Genomic DNA, 17,045 nt, shown 5'->3' on the forward strand with positions numbered 1-17,045 from the left:
AACCTTTTTAAACACAAATTCATATGGAGAAAGACCATTTAACACAGATATTGGTATTCTGTTTATCAAGAAAATTGAAGTAAGACCAACTTCTCCCAAAAATTTAATAGAAAGAACAGACTGAAAAAGTAAAGACCTAGCAATATTAAGAACATGTCTATGTTTTCTTTCAACCACCTCATTTTGTTATGGTGTATAAACAAGAGGTTTAATGTAAAATACCATTATTTTCAAAGAAACGTCTCATTTGATAATGCAAAAATTCAATACCATTATCTGATCTAACAGTTTTAACAGAAGATTCAAATTGATTTAACAAAATGTTATAAAAGGATGTACAATAACTATAAACCTATTCCCTGCTTTTTAAAAGATAAACCCAAGTAGCCCTTGTGAAATCATCCATAATAGTCAAGAAATATTTATAGCCTTCTTTATTAGTCACTCTATATGGTCCCCAAACATCTAAATGAACTAACTTTCCAAGTTTGGAGGAACTATGGACACTAAGAGGAAAAGATTCATGTGTTTGTTTAGCCTTGTGAAATACATCACAAGGAGTAAGAGAAGAATTATCAAACAAAAGCTTATCTTTTAAATAATTTAAAGCTTGATCAGCAGGATAAGCTAACCTACTATGCCATGTCAGTTTAGAAACACAACATTTTGTAAAATTAGCTTTGCAAGAACTAACACCCGAGGGAAAAGAATCAAGGTAATACAATCCCCCAGACTCCCTACCATTCTCCACCATCTCCGTTGATTGTAAAGCCTGCAATTTATGATTATGTTCATTAAAAACAACCTCACAGTTTGTGTATTTGCATAGTTTATGTACAGAAAGTAAGTTTACATTAAAATCCGAAGCAACAAAGACATCAAAGAGTGTTAGTTTTTCAAAAGAATAATGAAGATTTCCAAAATTTTCAATTTTTTAGCAAAAGAGCCATTTGGATGATTAACAAGGAGATTAAGTTTAGACACATCAGTAGTGTCATGAAGAAGTGAGTCAGATGACATCATATGCTGATTAGAACATGAGTCAACAACCTACTTATGATGGTTAATGGTAGAGGTATAAGACTTAAAAAGAAATATCGGCCATGTTTGCAATGGCAGAAGTGTCCTTAGTGATAGATGAAGAAGATTTGTCATTGATAAGGTGCAAAAACTTATTATACTGCCCACTTGTGAGATAATGAGCATCACTATTTCCATTTGAATTAGGAGTGACACTAGGAGAAACACTAAAAGGAACAGTCGAAGAATTCACAGAAAAGGACGTATCCTATAATTTTCATTATTAAAATCACTCCAAGGTTTAAAATCTTTTGGATAACCAATCAATTTGTAACATTTTTCTATAAGATGTCCCTTAAGACCACAGTTCTTACACTACAAATTTTGATTTCTTCATTTTTAGAATTAGAATTTTGATTTCTTCATTTTTAGAATTAGAATTTTGATTCATTTTATCATTAAACCTACTATTAAAGGTTGAGGACTGATATTTAGACACATTAGATGAACAAGAAAGATACCCATTCTTCTGATGAGATTCCTCTCGTGAAACAATTAAGAAAGCAGTTTTTACATTAAGAAGAGGATCCGTCAGAAGTATGTGATTCTTTACTTGATTAAAACAGTCATCAAGACCACTCATGAATTGCATTAATTTCATAAGTTTAGAGTGATCATTATACTTGGTAGCAGCCTCACAGGTACACTCGGTAAGATTAGTAAGACCATCAAATTCCTTCCAAAGAGCATCAAGTTTATTAAAGTACTCAGACAAAGAAGATCCATTTTGATTGAGTGAATTAATAAGCTGATGGATGTTGAAGACAACAGATCCATCTGCTTTATTGTATGTTTCAAAACGTTCATTCCAAATATCTTGAGTAGACTCAGAATAGGCATGACTAGAGTAAATTGATTCAGACAATGACCTAAGGATCCAAGAACAAACAACAATGTTAGCACGTTCTCATTTTTGTGATTGAACTTCATCACTAAGATCCCTTTTTACAGTACCATCAACAAATCATGATTTGTTCCTAGCCTTAAGGCTTCTGGTCATAGAAATGTGCCAAACACGAAAAATTTTGGTCCCGGTTAGTTTGAAATTTATAATTATAGTAATCGTATTATCTGATGGATGTATGTATAAAGGATCATCATAATTCACGTGGTCGATCTTAGAACCACTATTAGATTCACTAGGAGTATGTCCAATCATAATGCAGATACAAAATCAACCAAATAGCAAGTATAGTAATCAAAGAAAACACACAAGGAAAATACAAACAACTGTCATCCTTATGCATCTAGATGGTCACCACAGTATGTTGGGGCCCAAGACAAGAATTAAAGAGTAAAAAAACAATCGAGAAATCAAATAACAACAAACATAATTGGTGTACACAAGACAACCAGGATCTCCCATAACTACAACTAGAATAAGAGTAGAAAGGGACAATAAATGCTCACAAAGCAATAAGTTGAAGAAACAACATAAATCGACTCCCATTACTCTATTCTCTACAAGAGTTAACGGTGATGAAATCTGTTCTCAAGAGAGTTATTTCAGAGAAGGGATTGGCTGATCGAAGAAAAGAATTGTGATGAAGCTCGTCAATTAAGGATCCTCACTCGAAGACAGATCTGCAATATCACAAAAAAACTCGAAGTACCAGAATCTTACAAATATAACAAAGTACACAATTATTGTTTTCGATTTAGGAAGAAATCTAATGGAAAACCATAGATCGAAAACCTAGTACCCTAGATTTTCACAGATAGGGTCAACGAACTAAAGATTTTAACTAAATAAGGATCTAACAGAAAAAGACGTGAAAAATACATTTCAAGTCAGACGAGTAGTCAAAATACAGATGATCGTTGAAAAATAAGATCGGAGTCCCATCACTTTGATATCATGTGAAAAAGTAAAGAAACGAACATTATCAACATTATCATCTATTATATCAATGAAGGAAAAATAAACAAACGGTTTTCAAGTACTTGCATAACAAACCTCACTACAATCATCATAATCTACTCTCACAACTTAACACTCAACCCTAATATATTATGACTTATACAAAGATGAACAAGATGAACAAACCCTAATTACAGTGAACCAGAGAGAAACAAGAGAAGACAGATGATATATTTGTGAAGTAAATAACTCGAATGAGCTACAAATCCCTTCGAAGCAGCTTAAGTAGTCGAGTCAAGAACCAACCCAAAGTCCGCGTTCTTTTACAAATTATATGAAGAAAATGACTCTACTGCCCCTCCAGAATAGCACACTCACACAAACAACCCTTGAACAAAATAATTTAACAAACTAATTATATAAAACTTACCAAAACAACCATGCAACATCAAGAACATTACAAATACAATCCAATACATAAAATGTTAAGTTTGACAAATAAACATTTGTTATTTTTAGCAAGAACTTTTCTCTTTCTCGGACGTGAACTTTCAACGTCATCATTTCTTAAAATGTTGGTTGTTTATTTCATCATTCTCGGAACAAACACGATGTATTTGGCGCCCGATCATCCAATGATGAATACAAAGATGATGATGACAATTTTAATTGAAATTGATAAATGATTATAAAAGTATTGAGTTGTGATTAAAAATATAAGGTATAGATGATATATAGGAGTTAAATGAATAAATGAAATAAATATATATTTAAGATTATAATTGTTTGGTGTTAAGAAGTTGAGAGAGTTATAACAAATTTCTATCGTAGCAACATCAACTTTACCAGCTCACTACAGTAATCACCACATCGACACCCATCCGATTTACCAAACAATTCTTATTATGGCTTAAAAGTCCAAAATTCATCAATAAGGTTCTCAAATGCCAAATGGGCATCCACAAATCTTTTTTTGTTCAAATGGGCAATTGGGAATCCACATATATTTTTTTTTCATGTTTTAAACATTTTATACTTAATTTTAACATTTTATTTTAAATATCATAATGAGATATTTGTGCTTATAAAATAGTATGGTAGTCGTTACAGTCAACCCGTGCCGCGTTTATTTAAGTCGGTGTTCCTTACACGCAGCCTTTTCATGTGGTATAAAATCAACCCCTCGTTTCCCCCGAATCATTCAAAGTTATTCTGCGAAATTCATCGCAACTCACTCAAATCCCCAAATTTTCCTTTCGAAAACAATTTCACGAAAAACCCCTTTACTCACTTGCGATCTTGATTTGATTTTGAAAAAAACTGGTCAATAATCCGAAGATGGTTGCAGAAGCAGTAGAAGTTTTGTGCGGACAGAGATTATGTTCTGCTCAATTTGGTATTCCTGATCCGAAATCCGACGCTGTTTTACCTGAACCCGACTCTGTCTCTATCGATTTCGTTTCAATTCCCGATTTGGTAATTTCTTCTTTATCTTTGGCCCTATGTTCTGTTTTTCGATTTGTTTGTGGCGATGTGTAATTAGGGTTTAGGTCTACCTTCTTTTTATCTAATCTCTTAGGATTTTTGTGAAATTGGGGTAATTATCTTTTCGTTTCTTTCTTGTATCTTCAGTTCATCTCAATCTTTTCTTTTATTTCTTGTATATTCAGTTCATGATATGAGGTAATTATCTTTGTAGAGAAGCATAGTTTTTACAATCAACCTGTTATTATAAAAGGGGGATTACAATTAATAGCAACTAATTATCATCTTTGTATCAATAAATAGCAACGATCTAAATTTTCTTTATCTTTACATTAAACTTGCGTTTTCTTATTGTTTACAACAACCCACCTAATGATTCTATTATACTTTCTCTTTTTTCTATTGCAGTATTGTGCTTCAAATCTTTCTTATCAAGTTTGAACAAAAGTCGTTGCTATTTCTTACATCTAACCCTTAATCTCTTCTTTGTAGGTTGTGGAATCTTCTTCTACGAAATTCACTCCAACAATCCGATCCGGAAGTCACACCGACATCGGACCCCGAAGATCCAACGAGGACGAACACATCCGAATCGACAATCTTTCCAACCAATCAGAAGTGTACACGTGGCCTCTCCCAACCTCTTTTTACGCGATTTTTGATGGACACGGAGGCTCAGAAGCCGCGTTATATCTCAAAAATCACGCCATCGATTTACTTTTTACTGATCCGGATTTACCCCAAACTTCCACCATCAACGAATCATTCTTACAAAAACTCGAAAACTCTCACTCCAAAGCCTTCTTACTAGCGGACAAAGCTTTAGCCGACGAATGTAGCATCAGCGATTACTGCGGGACCACCGCCCTAACTGCCCTAATCCTCGGGCGGCACTTGGTGGTGGCAAACGCCGGAGACTCCCGGGCGGTGCTTTGCCGGAAAGGCGTAGCGGTCCAGATGTCGCAAGATCATAGGCCGAGTTTATTGGAAGAGAAAATACGGGTCGAATCAGTGGGCGGGTTTATCGAAGACGGGTATTTGAATGGTGAACTTGCGGTTACACGCGCTCTTGGAGACTGGTTTATGAAATCTCCGGGCGGGTTTGAATCGGGGCTGACCGGAAAACCGGATGTCCGGCGGGCAGTTCTGACCGAAGATGATGAGTTTTTGATTATTGGGTGTGATGGGATTTGGGATGTGATGTCTAATCAAGAAGCGGTGGCGGTTGTTAGGCGGGAGCTTGGGCGGTGTGATGACCCGCAGCGGTGTGCGGTTGAGCTTGTGAAATGTGCATTGGGTCGGGACACGAGTGATAATATTACGGTTATTGTTGTTTGTTTTCGAGCAGCGGGTTCGGGCTGGGGTCAAAGGCCGAGGTTTAGGTGCAATGGGTTGACCGAAGAAGCCCGGGCTCGACTCAGAAGTCTGCTGGAAGGGAACTAAAAGGTGTTGTATTGCGGGCATTGATTACTGATAGTGGGCTACTGTGTATCTGATTTAAATATCAGGTGATGTACGTACAGTGTGGGTCAACTCAGAGTTGATGAGATATGGGATGGAAGAAGAATATTAACCCTAAAGTATGCAAAGTTGGGGTGCAATTTGTGAATAGGATTCATTTATTCTGGTGGAGAGGTAGAAAAAGCACTAAAGCTGACTTCAATTTTGTAGTGGGATAAACGAGATCCTGTTGTGTCTTTTTGCTTAAAAGTGGAAATTGTTATAAAAAACATTGTTTTGTGTGTGTATTGGTTATTATGGGTATGCACTTTGTTTTTGTAATATTTCACATTTCTGTTGTAAATTCGATAACTTTTTTCCATGAATATCATTCAAAAGATAATCGATTTGTAATTATCAATAAAAATCATTGATTCAACAGGTCGAACTGTTCATGTTATTCTAATCTTTGAGTTTTTTAATTAGTGATTTGTTTTTTTGGCGCAATTGTTGGGTGTAAGTTTTGTTAGTGTAGTGACAAGTTAATTATGATTTATCAATTTTACGATTACAGTTGGGTGGATCATAAATTATTTAGGCTTAACGGAGGATAATTCGTTTGAAAAAAGGAAAATTCAGCATTGATGGATTATGATTAAATCAACTTCATTTGCTTAATAATGATGCATTTATTCTAAAGACTAAGGGAATGCCTGTGTGTTGTGCAGAAACACCTATATAGTTGAAGTCTTTATAAATATATGTTTTTTTTAAATATAACAATAACGTTGTTGGTAAATTTGATATAATAATTCATATACTAAATTGATATAATATATTAATTGTTTTTAATTATATGATAATATATACATCTATATAACTGAATAATCTCAATCGTTTGAATGACTTCTACCCGCAAGTTATAAATGAATAAAATTAAATATAATATATAGTTTAATGTTATTTATAGTTGTTGTTATTATTAATTAATTTTTTAAAATTTATTAATGTTTTAATTTCTATCATTATAATTATTTAAAACATCAAACATTGTTTTTTGAATTTAAATGTAACAATATAATCATTTATATAAAGTTATTTTTAATTATTGTTATTGTAAGTTATTTAAGCTACTTATTTGAAAATTTTTAACGATTATAAAAATATTTTTAGGAAATATTTTAGTTAAATTGATATTACAATTTAGTTTTAGCATTTATCACTACAATTTATCACTTTTAACTATCTACAAAAATATTCTTTGGTTTTTTATGTGGAAATGAAATTTATATTTAAGTTGATACTGTAATGTTATATTTAAATTAACAATTTAAGTATTTTGTCAAAACTGTTCAAAAGTTGTAACTTTAAACTGACAATAGTTTACATACAACAACATTTTAAATCTAATAAATTAAGTATAACATCTTAAAAGTTAAAGCCATAACTTTATAAGTAGAAGTAAATATATTATTTTAAAATTGAAATTTAGTTTATTTATGATTACACTTTAGGTTTGATATTTATTTAACTTTATTAACCAACTTATAATCATTATTAGAAAGACACTACAATTTATCATTTTTAACTATTTACAAAATATTTTTCGAGTTGAGTTAAACTAAAATTTATATTTAAGTTGATCATGTAATGTTATACTTAAATTAATAATTTAAGTTTTTTAAACAAATTGTTCCAAAATTGTATCTTTAAAATGATAATGGTTTACATCCCACAATATATTAAAACTAATAAATTAAATATAATATGTTAAAAGTTAAAAAAAACATAACTTTATAAGTAGAAGTAAAGATATTATTTTAATATTGAAATTTAGTTTATATATTATTACACTTTAGGTTTGATATTTATTTAACATTATTAACCAACTTATAATTATTATTAGAAAAAATTGAAAAGTCATGGGAGTTTCAAATGAATGTGGTGAAAGGAAAAATACATGAGAGTTTCAAATGAATGTGGTGAAAGGAAAAATGTTTCATTTATAATATAGTATGATATGATATAATATGATATGATGTGTTGAGATTAACTTTGAGAAGTGCACAAAAAACCAATAAGGTTGAGAAGTGTTCGTGAAATAGAAAAATATTTTTGAAAATAATTTTTTACTGCCCCTTAAAAAGTAGTTTTTTAAAAATCATTCTTGATATTTTGAAAAATAGCTTATACTTCCCACCTAAAATGATTATAATCCCTCCATAAAATAACTCAACAAGTTTTAGCGCTTTGGGTTATTTTGTTTAGTTACTTGGATTTGATAAATATATAATACAATTTCATTGAACAAAATTGAAATAGTTTAAAGGGAATTGGCACAAACATGAACGATTAAACTCTCGCGAATGGTTCATGTCGGTTCACGAGACCTTCACGACCATCCGATAACCATGCATGGAAGCTTTATATTTTTGACATTGACATTCTAGTAAATGTCAGTGTGCGAATGTGTAACCCTATTTCCATGTGTGATTCGATAACATTTTCGAAAATATCATTTGATCTACTACTATTTCCCAACCTCATTGATCATCAAGTTGAAGGTGCACTTTATGACTAAAAACGGGAGATGACATCTCTTACTCCATCGTAAACGATGTTGTTTAGAAATTTATGTTTTAGGTCGTCGTTGGAGATGTGTAATCTGAATGGGACCTGTTACTTATCCATATAATCATGATTTCAATGATCCATCATGAAATGACATTGTTTTTTTACATTCTTAACTTGGAGTATACGAGTTGGGTTTTGGATGTGAGGATTTTTGTCTTATATTCGGTCTATAGTTTGGTAGTGTTACATGGGTGGATGAAAATAATATCTTCCAGTTTAAGATGTGGTGCTTCCTGCCAAAAATCCTACTAATCTTATATATATATATATATATATATATATATATATATATATATATATATATATATATATATTCAGGATTTACTTGACTTGTGTTAAGAGCTTGAGGTTTTATAACATTTCTAATGAGGATTATATACGTGTATGTCATATTTGCATATTGTGTAACGCCCCGATTCTCAGGTATTAATATTATGGCTTTAATATTCAAGTTTCAAGGTCTACTCGACGAGTTGGATGCCCTGACTCGTCGAGTAGCAGCGGGTTTGGGGCCACGTGTTTAAGTGACCAACTCGTCGAGTCGGAAGAGTGACTCGACGAGTTGGAGCTGGAGGGTGAAACCCTAATTTCCGGGGTTTTGCACCCTATTTAAGGAATCATTAGCCTCCCTTAGTCCCTTACAGCCTCTAGAGAGTCCAGCAAACCCTATTTCGTGTGAGAGCTTCATTTGAGTGTGTTTTTGAGCTTTGTAAGGTGGAACTTGTGAAGGGAGCTTGAAGGTCAAGTGGCTAGCAGCAAGGGACTCGTGTGGATCTACAAAATCTATCTCAGTTAGCTTCATTTGAGGTATCAATTCATGATCTTGGACTCATTTCTTTCTAGATCTCTTTGGATGAAGTTTAGGGCTTTTTGGCTTGGTTATGAAGCTATTGATGAGTATGAGCTGGATCTGAAGTTGCAACTTCAGATCTGAACCCTCCTTGGGATCTAGGTTCATAAAGTTTCTAGCGTTGTCATGTATGAAACCTTCCATTTGAGTTAGACCCCATTTCAAGTTTGGATTTGGCATTATGAGTCATTAGAGCCTTGCATGCACATAAAGTTTGCAACGTTACGTGATAAGCATGCCTTGGGAAGTTGGATCTGTAGTATGGAGCCATAGCATGGCTTAAAAAGCATCGTATGGATGAAGGACCGAAGAGACTCGACGAGTGGCATGGTCGACTTGGCGAGTCCGATGAAGATTGTCGTAGACTCGGCAAGTCAGTAGGGTGACTCGGCGAGTCCGATGAAGATTGCCTTAGGCTCGGCGTGTCAGACGAGTGACTCGGCGAGTTGGCAAGTTATGCAAGGAACTTGGCGAGTAGATAAGGGTACTCGACGAGTTGAGGTCAACATGGACTGTTGACCGTGACAGTTGACTTTGACTTTGACCAAGGATTGACCAGTTGACTTCTGAGGGTATTTTGGTAAGTTGAATATTGATAGCAAAGGACATTGGTGAATATAGGTGTTGGAGTTGGAGCTACATCTGGAGGAGTTTGACACTACCTTCCGAGCTACTTTCGAGGTGAGTTATCCTCACTATACTCCAGGGTCTAAGGCACCAAGGTCGGTCCTTTGGATTGTTATCTGGTTATGTTATGCTAGTATGATCTGTTAGAACGGTATCCTAGAGGGTAGGATAATATTATATGGTATGTGGTATGACCTATTAGACCGATATCCTAGAGGGTAGGATAATATTATATGATATGTGGTATGATCTTTTAGATCGGCATCCTGGTAGATAGGATGGTGTCATGTGCTATGTGGTATGATCCGTTAGATCAAATATTGTCTATAGACTGTTATGTGATTATCTGTTATATGTGCACATATTCGTTTAGCGGTTGAGGTTTATCTGCTTTGTGCGGAGGCCAATAGACCTGGGCATTCCAACCTATGGGTTGTGGGCCGTGAGTATTCCATCCCGAGGATGATTGGACTCACAGTATGTGGGCATTCCAACCTGTTGGTTGTGGGCCTGGGGTATTCCATCTCGAGGATGATTGGACCCATAGTATGTTGGCATTCCAACCGGATGGTTGAGGGCCTGGGGTATTCCAACCCGATGGTTGACAGGACCCATAGTATGATGTTTATGATTATATGTGTATTGTTGTGGTATGGGTATTTTGGGGGAACTCACTAAGCTTTCGGGCTTACAGTTTCAGTTTATTGTTTCAGGTACATCAGGGGATCGCGGCAAGGCGAAGGCGTGATCGTACAGCTCCTCACTTTTTATGACTTTGTTTCTGGGATATTCTAATATGATACATTTTGAAAACAAGTCTTGTAATGGTTAATGGTTTTGGAAATGTTTTAAAAGTTTTAAATTGGCTTCAATTTTATGGGTGTTACATATTGGAGTGTGGTTTTATGGGGCATCAGTGTAATTTGCTTGTCAAACCATGGAAACTTTTGGTTATAGGCGATTTAGATGAATGAAACATTTATTATTTTCATAATTTTTTTTTACATTTGTTTGATTTGTTATAAGTAATTATTTTGTTGGGTAGGTATCCATGGGAATCACATATGGAAATTTACATTCAGTTAGATGTGATCGGTCATTGATACACTGGAGAGAGAGAGAGAGAGAGAGTGTGTGTGTGTGTGTGTGTGTGTGAGAGAGAGGGAGAGAGAGAGCAAAACTAAAGGGTACTAAGCTTAAAGTTAACTAATCAAAAATGAAAGAGAAGGATATAAAGTATAATGTCCATGTAGTATTGTATGTTTTCAAAGTAAACTCACTTCAATTGACTCTTAAACTGGATTACAATACTATTCATTTTGGTTATGTTTTCCATTTCCCGACTTTAGATAGTTGGATATGGGAGACATTTCCTAAAATATTTGTTGAGTTCGAAAGACAAACTAACTAATTGATCCCAAGGGTCCTACGGTGGCAACTTCTCTCGAATTTAATTGGGAGGCATGTTTTTTTTGTAGTTCCATACAAGGTACTTTCCTTCCATATTGATTGTGTCACATATTAACCTACTATATGATATTACTTCACTATTATTTATTATTTTCATTTATTAGGATGTTAAGAAGCATCCACTGTTGCAACTTAACTTATATAAATTTGAGTTGTTTGTTGCATGGTGAATTGAAAGCTTCATTTTAATGGTATTTATAAAGATTGTCATCGAGTGTTTGTAGATTGTCCATAATGATTGGAGAATCTAATATATGATGGAGACCAGTCATTTCAGTTAGCTTATCATTGTGTTCTCCTTTTGCATGTTTGGAACCCACTTTCCGAGTATTAATTTACTCAAACCTCCATAGTCGTTCATACTCTAAGAAGTAAGCAGTGATTTAAGACTGTCATGGAAGTGTTGGTAGATTGTCCATAGTGATTGGATATAACATATAGATTGCAACTAACACTCATGAGTACTTAATGGAAATTTAAGTATTGGATCAACCCACACTTAGAGATTACCTCATGGATATAGTCATGAGTAAAGATGATAATATCTCTTATTCTTCTAACTGAGATACATGAGGGCTTTTGCTCTACAAGTCTATTGTGCATTGGTCTGCTCCAACGTTATCCATAATTGGTAGTAATAAATGGTATGTCCATGTATGGCATGGTGAGTAGACAATAACTATGTAGTCGAAGTTTATTTGTTCCTTTTGACCTATCAGAAGAAGAAATATATATGGGCACCATGATGATTTGGTGCTGACATCAAAAGCCTTAGCCGAGCTCTGACTTAAACTGATGTATTCAATTTAGTATTCTAATGTGGTAGTCACAAATCTTTATCGAGAAACATAATTGAAGCATGCTCACATGTTAGAAGTAAAAATGAAAAGAAAGTGTAACACATGACTTTATTAGTTTGAGGTAGTACTTTTGTTGGCTACATGGCAAATCTTCACGTGACAAGTACTTTATCCAGTACTTTGGACAATTGCTGCCATATTCTATCTATTAAAAGAAGACATATGTCGATATGGTTGTTGTGAAAGAAAGATGATGCAACGTTAATTGTTCTAGTTAAACAAAATTTAAAGCTTGATTTTGAAAGCAGTTAGGAGTTGTTGGAGGAGAAATCATGGTCTGTGGGAAGAAAAATTTTATATAAAAGAGACCACTGCTCCTAACTCAAGATCATGAGTAGTGTAGTTGAATTTGTGTGTCTTAAGTTGTCTTGAGGCATAGGCGATAACCTTTCCTCGTTGCATAAGAACACAGCCATGCCCTTGGTTGGATGCATCGAAATATACTACGAAATCTTCTATCCCTTCTGGGAGGGATAATATCGGTGTGGTGCATAAGGCTTGCTTAAGCGTTTGGAACGCCTTTTCTTGTTTCTATTCCCAGTCAAAGGTCACACCTTTCTGGGTCAATGTGGTAAGTGGTTTCGCAATCTTTGAAAAGTTCTGAATGAATCTGCGATAGTAGCCAGCGAGGCCTAGAAATTGACGAATTTCCGTAGGCGTCTTTCGTGTTAATCAGTTCTCGATGGCCTTGATTTTGGAAGGATCCACGTGAATTCCCTCTTCGCTAACCACGTAACCCAAGAATTCGACTCTTCGAATCCAAAATTCGCATTTAGAGAACTTTGCATAAATCTTCTCTGCTCGTAGTGATTCTAGGATCTGTCACAAATGTTGACTATGTTCCTCCTTACTGCATGAATAGATGACTATATCATCGATGAATACTATCACAAACTTATCTAAGTAAGGACGGCACACCCGGTTCATTAAGTCCATGAACACTGTGGGCGCATTGGTTAATCTGAAAGGCATCACTACAAACTCGTAGTGACCATAACGGGTTCAGAAGGCTGTTTTGGGAACATCCTCCTCTAAAACTCGTAACTGGTGATACCCGGATCTTAAGTCAATCTTTGAAAAGTAGCTTGCTCCTTGAAGTTGGTCGAACAAGTCGTCTATCCGTGGTAGAGGGTATCGGTTCTTAACGGTAAGTTTGTTTAGCTCGCGATAGTCAATGCACATGCGGAACGATCCATCCTTCTTCTTCACGAACAAGACCGGTGCTCCCCAGGGTGAGAAGCTTGGTCTAATGAATCCCTTGCTTATCAGTTCGTTCAGTTGACTGGATAGTTCCTGCATCTCAGCTGGTGCTAGTCGATAAGGCGATTTGGCTACTGGGGTAGCACCTGGAATTAAGTCGATTCTGAACTCGAATTGACGTTGTGGTGGTAATCCTGGAAGATCTTCGGGAAAGATGTCGGGAAAGTCGCGAACTTTTGGGATGTTCTTTATGTCATTCACTTTTTTGGCTCATATCTACCACGTGAGCAAGGAACACATGATATTCCTTTCGTAAGTACTTCTGGGCTTGAATACTCGAGATGATTCGAAGGTTCGTGCCTGGTTTGTCGCCATAGATAACTAAGGTTTCGCTATTTGGTAGATTAAGACGAACGGCTTTCTCAAAACACATGATGTCAGCACGATGAATACTCAACCAATCCATGCCGATAATGACGTCGAAACTTTTAATTGAGACGGGCATGAGGTCGATTTGAAATGAATAGCTATCTAGAGAGAGGGTGCATCCTATGTATATATCGTTAGTGCTCTCAATCTTCCTGTTAGCCATTTATACGGTGAACGTTTCTTTTAGTGCTTGTGGTTGTTGTTTAAGTAAGTGTGCAAATTTTTGATTCACGAAAATCCTCTCCGCTCCACTATCAAATAGTATGCATGCATAAGAGTTATCGAAGAGAAACGTACCCGTGACCACCGTAGGGTCTGCCATAGCTTCCTCATGGCCTATCGCCAAAACTCTCCCTACTCCACCAGTATTCCCTGCTTTCGGGTAGTTCCTCTTGTAGTTTCCAACTTCACCACACCCATAGCATGCCTGGCCTACTCCAATACCAGGGACCTGGGTGATTGGTCTTCACGGAGCCTTACAGAAACGGGTCGTGTGCCCTTTCCTGTTGCAGTTAGAACACTGCATCTCCCGGCAGGGTCCGTTGTGATGGAGGTTGCACTTTTTGCATTTCGGCAGACTTCCAGCGTACTGCTTTGCCGGTGTAGGGACAGCAGGGGTTTTTGCTGCATGAACAGCCACAATCTGTTGTTTCTTGGCGGAGTTCTGCGCCGATTTGTTCTTCTTTCCGTCCCAAAACTTCCTCTTGTTGTCGGTCGTTTTGGCTGGTTCTGCGACAGGAGTTATTACTGGTGTGCGGACTCCATGGTCAATGAGTCGTTGTGCCAATCGTTGGCACTGTCGAATGTAGAGGGGTTCGAAGACAATATGTTCCCCTGAAATGGAGGTACCAGTCCCCAAGTGTATCTCTCGATCTTTTTGCTCTCCGTGGGGGCCATCCCTGAGCCACTAGATCACTGAACCTTGTCGTGTAGGCTACTATGTCAAAGCCTTTCATGGTTAGGCTCCAAAGTTCCTGATCGAGTTTCTAAACTTCGCCCCTCGGGCAGTATTCTCCTACCATCAGATCCTTCAGAGTATCCCAGCCCATCGAGTTAGCCACTATGAGAGTAAGTGACTTGACATGGCCATTCCATCATGTGAGGGCCCTATCTGAAAAGGTGCAGGCAGCAAATTTTACTTTGCTTCCTTTTAGGTAGGAGCAAATCTCAAAGATTATTACACCCCCAAACCAGAACGGCGGAAACGTTCGGGGGTCGATGACATCATATGTAGTATCACAACAATTGCATCATAGTAATCGAAGTAAACACAACCATTACATTGAATATATATATAAAAACGTATTTACATCTGTTTGCTTCATATTTATATACATCAAAAGTAGCAAAAAGAAAGACGAGACTCTATACGCTCCGTCTTCTCAAAATCTGCCGAGGTACCTGTCTACTGATTTCCTAAGAATACAAGCAATTTTGAAAAGAGTATCAGCATAAAGCTGGTGAGTTCATAAGCATGTTTTTGTAGTGAAATCCTGTCTTTGAATCTATAAAAATGTTTGCATGCTTTCCAAGAAAATCCAATATTTTCTAACATATATGTTTGATATTGTGTTATGTAGTAATGTACATTGTATTAGTTTGTATGCCTGGTTACCACCAAATGTATTGCATATCGTTGTTTTAAATGAAAAACCTGTTTGTATGAAAACCCTGGCTATCACCAGTAATGTATAGAATGTCTTGTTTGAAAACCCTGGTTACACCGGTATGGATAGTAATTTCATTATTTAAAATAAAACTATGAGTTGAAATCCCTGGAATCCTCCAGCTGTATTATGAACTAGTTTTATTAATGAAAATAAAACTAAAGAAGAAAGGAATATCGTAAACAATGAGGTTAGTTTATACTATTGTGAGTCGTATAAACATGCTTGATATGACCTACTGACCTCTACGACGTTCTTCAGGCGTCGGACGTTATGATATTTGTCGCCCCAGGCATGCCTGCCTAAACTTGTAGTGTAACAATAATTATACTTAAATAATTATTAAACGTTGTACTCTTGTAGTAATGAATTTCATAAACTAAATCTATCATAGTTTATATGTTTTATTATGTAAAACTTTGAATTCGTAAAACTGTGTATTGAAAACCCAAACTATACCTATTATAGTTTGCATGTATGATGTGTACTTGGTTCATATATTGATCTGAAAACTATGCAATTATGAATGTATGTTGAAAATGCCCCTTATGCTCAGCATGTTACAAAAGGGATAAAATATTTAGATATTTTATAAACATGTGGAAACTGTATGATTGTATTAATTGCATCAGTTTTAAAGGTATTAAAATCCTTTTGTATAAATTCACAAAATCATTTGTGTTTGGCTTGTATTCCCCCTGAAAACATTAAAAATAGTAAAAGTGTAGGGGTATGAACTCACTGTTAGTCGTGTGAATAGTCGGACAGCGAGAACTGGAAGTGAAGACCCTCGAGTTGATGTACGCGACACTTAACGGGATCCTAATACAATTAATACATATGTGCATTTTATTAGTGAAACCATTATTTATAGTGTGAGGAAAACACTTGATTTCAGTTTAGGAATGTTGTCGGGACTCGATTGAATCGGAAAAGTGGGTTTGCGGCCAAGGTTCACGGTGTGAAGGAGTTTACGGTCGTGAATGGATTTTACGGCCGTGAATGGAGTTTACGGCCGTGAACTGTCTACGGCCGTGAACAGCCTCTTTGAAGGGTTTACGGCCTTTGAAGGTTTGAAGTGTGTACAGCCGTAAACTCAAGAACAAGTATGCCAGATTCGATGAAAAACGTGTTTTAGATGCTCTAGAACAACCTCTGGTGGTGATTCTCGATGATTTTCGGAAGAATAAGGGTGTTTTTGGTGTTTACGGTCAAGAGTTTAGAGAGAGGAGAGAGTGTTAGGCCAGAAAAGCGTAAATGAGGGGTAGGGGCTCATCTTTATAGGGGGTTTGTATGGTCAGTGGTGGGGTCCACCTGGCACTGGCCGTAAACGGTTTTACGGCCGTAAATGGGTTTACGGCTGTAAACTCAAGTCAGACCGAAAACTTTGATTTTCCATCAGAAACTCGGGTTTTTCGCGTGATTTTGGTTCCGAATCATAT

At 36.0% G+C, this 17,045-nt stretch overlaps 2 protein-coding genes across 2 annotated transcripts; one reads left to right on the plus strand and one right to left on the minus strand.

Annotated features, from left to right (window-relative positions):
• Nucleotides 1-352: 352 nt before the first annotated feature.
• Nucleotides 353-3,502, minus strand: LOC145122029 (uncharacterized). The gene is made up of 4 exons (XM_079057707.1): nucleotides 3,372-3,502; nucleotides 1,520-1,949; nucleotides 1,103-1,288; nucleotides 353-772 (listed from the first exon to the last, which is right to left on the minus strand). The coding sequence occupies exons 1-4, from the start codon at nucleotides 3,500-3,502 to the stop codon at nucleotides 353-355; spliced, it is 1,167 nt and encodes a 388-aa protein (XP_078913833.1).
• Nucleotides 3,503-4,098: 596 nt separating this feature from the next.
• On the plus strand, nucleotides 4,099-6,307 carry LOC145119810 (putative protein phosphatase 2C 49). The gene is made up of 2 exons (XM_079055551.1): nucleotides 4,099-4,417; nucleotides 4,919-6,307. The coding sequence occupies exons 1-2, from the start codon at nucleotides 4,280-4,282 to the stop codon at nucleotides 5,867-5,869; spliced, it is 1,089 nt and encodes a 362-aa protein (XP_078911677.1). The 5' UTR covers nucleotides 4,099-4,279; the 3' UTR covers nucleotides 5,870-6,307.
• Nucleotides 6,308-17,045: the final 10,738 nt, after the last annotated feature.

This window comes from Lactuca virosa, chromosome 6 (assembly GCF_052849685.1).
Source record: "Lactuca virosa cultivar CGN04683 chromosome 6, Lactuca_virosa_CGN04683_v6, whole genome shotgun sequence".
Classification (NCBI taxonomy): Eukaryota; Viridiplantae; Streptophyta; class Magnoliopsida; order Asterales; family Asteraceae; genus Lactuca; species Lactuca virosa.